This window comes from Parus major, chromosome 26 (assembly GCF_001522545.3).
Source record: "Parus major isolate Abel chromosome 26, Parus_major1.1, whole genome shotgun sequence".
NCBI lineage: Eukaryota > Metazoa > Chordata > Aves > Passeriformes > Paridae > Parus > Parus major.
This window is the reverse complement of record NC_031795.1, coordinates 3959486-3965485: the sequence shown is the minus strand read 5'-3', so window position 1 is coordinate 3965485 and position 6000 is coordinate 3959486. Positions and strand designations below refer to the sequence as shown.

The 6000-nt window shown below is 50.6% G+C and overlaps 1 protein-coding gene across 4 annotated transcripts; it reads left to right on the top strand.

Annotated features, from left to right (window-relative positions):
- Positions 1-9: 9 nt before the first annotated feature.
- Positions 10-3553, top strand: MED20 (mediator complex subunit 20). 4 transcript variants are annotated; one of them, XM_015650353.3, is made up of 3 exons: positions 10-482; positions 1253-1506; positions 2581-2843. In XM_015650353.3, exons 1-3 carry the CDS (start codon positions 17-19, stop codon positions 2635-2637), a joined length of 777 nt encoding a protein of 258 aa, XP_015505839.2. In that variant the 5' UTR covers positions 10-16; the 3' UTR covers positions 2638-2843. The 4 variants fall into 4 exon arrangements, with proteins under 4 accessions (XP_015505839.2, XP_015505838.1, XP_033375823.1 ...); XM_015650352.3 differs by lacking the exon at positions 2581-2843 and adding an exon at positions 2959-3553 and having other exon boundaries at positions 25-482; XM_033519932.1 differs by lacking the exons at positions 10-482; positions 2581-2843 and adding exons at positions 507-1021; positions 2959-3553.
- The last annotated feature ends 2447 nt before the right edge of the window (positions 3554-6000 follow it).

Genomic DNA, 6000 nt, shown 5'->3' with positions numbered 1-6000 from the left:
CGGGGAGAATGTCCGGATGGAGGGTGCGGAGCAGCACCGGGGAGAATGTCCGGATGGAGGGTGTGGAGCAGCCCCGGGGACACGGGGAGAGTGTCCGGGTGGAGGGTGTGGAGCAGCCCCGGGGACACGGGGAGAGTGTCCGGGTGGAGGGTGTGGAGCAGCCCCGGGGACACGGGGAGAATTGTCTGGATGGAAGGTGCGGAGCAGCCCCGGGGACACGGGGAGAATTGTCTGGATGGAAGGTGCGGAGCAGCCCCGGGGACACGGGCGGGGCCGGGGGCGCGGGCGGCGGTGCCCCGGTGGGTCCGTGAGCCCCGGGCCGTGTCGCAGCGTGTCGCAGGTGCCGGTGGCCGAGGGTAAGAGCGTGCAGCAGACCGTGGAGCTGCTGGCCCGGCGGCTGGAGGCGCTGGGGGCGGACAAGCAGGGGACGTTCGGCGTGGACTGCGAGACCTATCACACCGCGGCCGCCCTCGGCACACAGGGTCAGCAGGGCCGGGGGGCAATGGGCCAGCCCTTCTCCAAGCTCCTCTTTCCCTTTTCCTTCCTGTGCTTTTCCTCCTTTTTCTTTTCTCCCCCTTCTCCTTCCCCACCTTGCCTGGAGGTGTGGAAGAGGCTCCTGGATCTGATGCTGGTTGATGTGGTTGAGGGGTTACAGTGGCAGCACTGGGCTGAGGGTTGGACTGGCTGATCCTGAAAGTCTCTTCCAACTTTCATTAGTCTATGATTCTACAATTCCTTCTTCCCTTTCTCCTTTTCCCTTTTCCTTTCCCCTCGTCCTTTTTTCCTGTTCCTTTCCCTTCATCTTCCTCCCCTTGAGTGCCCACATCCCTTTCAAGCACTGATTTATGTGATGTTCACCACACTGCAGTGAGCCCCTGCAGCCCCAGCTCTGCTCAGCCATTGCTCCCGGCCAGAGCCATTGGAATCTTCCAGAGCAGCATTTTCCTGCTTTTTTGGTAGCTGGAGCTTGGAGGAGAGGCAGAGCCCAGCTCCCTCCATGCCCGTGGGCCGTGGGTGGAAGGTGGGTGCTCCTGGGGTTCTCCTGTCACCTCCCTTTGAGCCATGCTGGTGTTTTATCCTGGCCCTGCCGAGGATTTCTTTCTCCTTGTGAATCTCCAGAAAGAAATCCAAACTCTTCCCTGAATGGATACCACAATAAACACGTGAGGATCTGGAATTACAGGCAGGAGGAGGAGCTGCTTTAAGGCAGGAATATTGGTTTTCCAGCCCCGCTCCCTTGCTGTCGTTCCAGGGCAGACAGGGAAGCTGATGTACGTCATGCACAACACCGAGTACCCCCTGAGCTGCTTCGCCCTCTTCGAGAACGGGCCCTGCCTGGTGGCTGATGCCAACTTTGACACCCTCATGGTGAAGCTCAAGGGCTTCTTCCAGAACGCCAAGGCCAACAAGATCGAGAGCCGCGGCACTCGCTACCAGTACTGCGACTTCCTGGTGAAGCTGGGCACGGTCACCATGGGCCCCAGCGCCAGGGGCATATCCGTGGAGGTGAGAGCCATTTCAGAAGGGTAGGGAATGCATGGATAGGTGGGGAAATTCCATGGGAGAAGCTGGAGAAGGAAGGTTTAGCTGTGATCTAATTGAGAGTGTCTGAAGTGAGCCAGCAGGGAAGATTTTATTTATAAGGGCCTGGAGTGTCAGGAAAAGTGGGAATGGATTCACACTGCCAGAGGGCAGGGACAGATGAGATATTGTGAAGAAATTCTTCCCTGTGAGGGTGGGAAAGACATGGAATGAATTTCCCAGAGAAGCTGTGGCTGTCCCTGGATCCCTGGAAGTGTCCAAGGCTGGGTTGGGACACTGGGGCTTGGAGCAGCCTGGGACAGTGGGAGGTGTCCCTGCCCTGGATGAGCTTTAAGGTCCCGTCCCCAAACCATTCCATGATTCTGTAATTCCATGTCCTGTCTGTGTCCTGGTTGTTTTGCTGGTGCAGGAGGCAGGTTTGGATCTTCTCTCCCAAGGTTTAATCTAGGCAGGTGCTCCTGAGGATTCATTCCTCAGGAATCCCTGCAGGAATGCCATCCAGATAAAAAGCTGATTCAATTCCAGCTGCACAACACAAGCAGCATCCCTCAGGATGGCCAAGGGGATAAAACAACCTTTCCAGTGCTAATTCCCTACTGATTTGGGCCTTGCTGTCCTTCCCTTTGCATTTTACCTTCCCCTCCCTTTGGAAAGGGTCCTCTTGCATGTTCCCAACATGTTCTGTCTCATTTATATTTACCCATCCTTGTTAGATGGTGAATATTTTGGGGTGTTTCCATGAAAAGCCTTCCCTGCATGAAGGCTCCAGGGCTGTGGGATGTGTTCCCAGATGGAATTTTGCCCCTGCTGTCACCTCCAGGGGCTCTGGGGTGTATTCTCAGGTGGAATTCTGCCCCATCAGCAGCTCCAGGGCTGTGGGATGTGTTCCCAGGTGGAATTCTTCCCCTGCTGTCACCTCCAGGAGCTCTGGGGTGTGTTCCTAGGTGGAATACTGCCCCTGTCACTAGCTCCAGGTTGTTTCCCAGATGGAATTTTGCCCCTGCTGTCACATCCAGGGGCTCTGGGGTGTGTTCCCAGGTGGAATACTGTCCTTCCTGCCAGCTCCAGGGGTCTGGGGTATATTCCCATGTGTAATTCTGCCCCTGCCACCAGTTCCAAGGCTGTTTCCCAGATGGAAGAGTGCCTCTTCCAGCTCCAGGGCTGCTTCCCAGGCGGAATAGTGCCCAGCTCTATGTGTTCCCAGGTGGAATTCTGCCCCTATCAGCAGCTCTGTAGTGTCTGAGGTGTGTTCCCTGGTGGAATACTGTCCCTGCCACCAGCTCCAGGGCTGTGGGGTGTGTTCCCAGGTGGAATACTGTCCCTGCCACCAGCTCCAGGGCTGTGGGGTGTGTTCCCAGGTGGAATACTGTCCCCTGTCCCTGCCACCAGCTCCAGGGCTGTGGGGTGTGTTCCCAGGTGGAATACTGTCCCTGTGTGATTGCCAACGACTGCTGGAACCTGCTGATGGAGTTCATGCAGAGCTTCATGGGCAGCCACACGCCCGGGATCCCGTCGGTGTTCGGCTCCAAGCATGACAGCGCCTACAGCCCCGGGGACACCATGGTGCAGTACATGGAGCTCTTCAACAAGATCCGCAAGCAGCAGCAGGTGCCCGTGGCTGGAATCAGGTGAACAGCATTCCCTGGAGCTCCTGGACTGGATCAGGAATCCCTCCAGAGTGTGGCACAGGAGGCAGCCCCAGGATTTTTTCCCTTCTTGATTTTTCTCATTTCTATGTTTTCCGATACCGTGTGTAATTCTGGGTGTCCTCCATGGTTGGGGATTATTGGATCCCTGGTTCTTTGGACAGTGTTTTGTGCAGGGAATCACTGTTTATCCACAGGGAAAAGAGAAATTCCAGCCAAAAGCAAAGCAGAGCTTCTGTGACTACAAACAGCTACAGGAGAAATCTCTTCAATTTATATTTTTTTATATGCACATTGGTGTTTTGTTGTATTTCATGCCAATAAAACACTGGATTTTGGGAGGAGGAGTTGTCCCTGCACAGTGAGGGTTGTGCTGGTTTGTGTTGTTTATTTACAGACTCTTCCCTTGGATCTGCTTCAAGAGTTTTATGCCCCCAAAGCAAACATTTCCCTGTGAAAAAAATCCAGGATTTCTTGCATTTTCCTGTTCCTGGCACATTCTTACCTTGCCTTCATCCTCTGTAGCTGATGGGAATGTCAAAATCTGCTGGCTCTCTATGAAGGCTCTGGATAAATTAAAAAATAAAATGAATGAGCCTGGCAGGAGCTTTTTCAGTCACTGAGAGAATTCCAGCAGCTTTATCCCATTGTTTTTAAGGTAGGTAATAAATATCCTGTCCCTGCACACCATTTGAGGAATCCTGATGGCGTCAGATTCAATGGAATAAGGAAGGATTTGGGCACTACCAGCCAAAAAATTAATTTTAAGACATAATGATATCTCTTCAATATATTTTTTTCCCTTCATATTTCTGGGAAGGCACCAGTATTCCAGAAAAAATATAATTGGTTCCTTGCCCATATGAGTCTGAGGAGCAAAGAAAACAGAAATAATTTATCTTGAAAAGGTTTTCTTTCTGAAGCAAAAAGGAAAAAAAAAACAAAAACAGCTGATTGGTGGCTTGATTTTATAATATGATTTAATCATTCTTACCTGCAAACCTAATCAACTGTTGGAGTGCCCAGAGCTTTTAGTTGTGAGCATTTAATAAATTTAATCAGCACAGGGCCCAGAAAGAGGTGGTTCATGAGCCCTAAGAAATGGCACAATGTCCCTTAAGTGTGGTAGAATGCTGAATATACTGAATTTTTTGCACCTTTTAGCCCCAAGTTCATGACTTGTGTGGGACTGTTCAGTGGTGAAAATTCACCTAGTTCAGCTGGGAAAACTTATGGGAAAAAACTAGGATTTGTAGGGATGGTTATCCCTGTCCTGTTTCCCATTACAAGCCTTACAGTTAAAAAAAAAACCCCAAAACCCTCTTAATGAGCAGATTAGTCACGGTGAATGTTGGTAATGCTTTGTTAATTCCCGAGGCTGCTCCGGAATCGGAGATGTCAAAACTCTGCTCGTGTGCCTAAAAAACATGGAAATGTGTGCTGGGATCCCTGGGGATTGCTGGGGTTTTATTAATACATTGTGCTGTTCCTGGAGCTCCAAAAAGGGAGCCCTGGAGCCACGTTCTGCCTTTCATTAACCCCTTGACGTCAGTGGGTTTCCAGAGACGTGAGGATGAGGAGGATTTAATCCTTTGTGTCCCAGCCAAGCCTGTTGATTGTGGATCCTTTTTTTTTTTCTCTGCTTCTGCACCTCTCAAAATCTCTGTCAGTGTTGTTTCATTCCCTGAACTGAAGCCTGACCAAGAGGGAGCAGGGGTTTTGGGAATGAAGACCTCAGCCTTGCAGGGTTTATATTTATAAATAAATATTTATATATATGTATAATTATTATTATTTATTTATTTATACAGATGATATATAAATAATACGTTACTTTATATAGATACAAATATATACTATTCATATTTATAATTATATCTAACTTGTATAACAGTAATAATATGTATCATAATAATATAAAAATTAGTTCTATATTATATATAATTAAGGTTTATATAGGTATAAATATATCTATAAATATTATATATTTATACAGGTGATAATATAAATAATAATTTATTTATTTATACAGCTGATGTTACCAGGTTCATGAGTGGTTCAGTGGCAGAGCCAGTCTTGCTGCCACCCCAGGGGATTTTTGGGGCTTTTGTTATGTTGTGCTGTGGCATTTTTTTAATCTCACAAGTGAGTGTGGCTCATTACTCTCCAATTTTAATTTAGATGCTGCAGGCTCATTGCAGCTGTGCCAGTGTGGATTTCTGTGCAGGCACAGGGTCAAAGTGGGCCAGGCACTGGTGCCACCATCGCCTTGGGGTCTTTTGTCACCTCAGGGGCCATGTGGGGTATGACCCCCTTAATCTCAGAGCCCCCATCTCAGCTTCTCCATCACCTCAGGGTCCCCACAGCCCCCCTTGGACCCTTCGCACCACCTCAGAGACCGTTTGGGGTGTCTCCTCAGGGTCTCCACCACTTCAGAGACCCTTTGGGGTGTCCCCTCAGGGTCTCCATCACCTCAGAGACCCTTTGGTGTGTCCCCACATCACCTCAGGGTCCCCACAGCCCCCCTTGGACCCTTCCCATCCCCTCAGAGACCCTTTGGGGTGTCCCCTCAGAGTCTCCATCCCCTCAGAGACCCTTTGGGGTGTCCCCTCAGGGTCTCCACCCCCTCAGAGACCCTTTCGGGTGTCCCCTCAGAGTCTCCATCCCTCAGAGATCCTCTGGGGTGTCCCCACATCACCTCAGGGTCTTCCACCGCCTCCCCCCCTTGGCCCTTCCGTCACCTCAGGGACCCTTTAAGGTGACCCCCAATCCCCTCAGGGTCTTCATCACCTCAGAACTCCTTTGCCTCCCC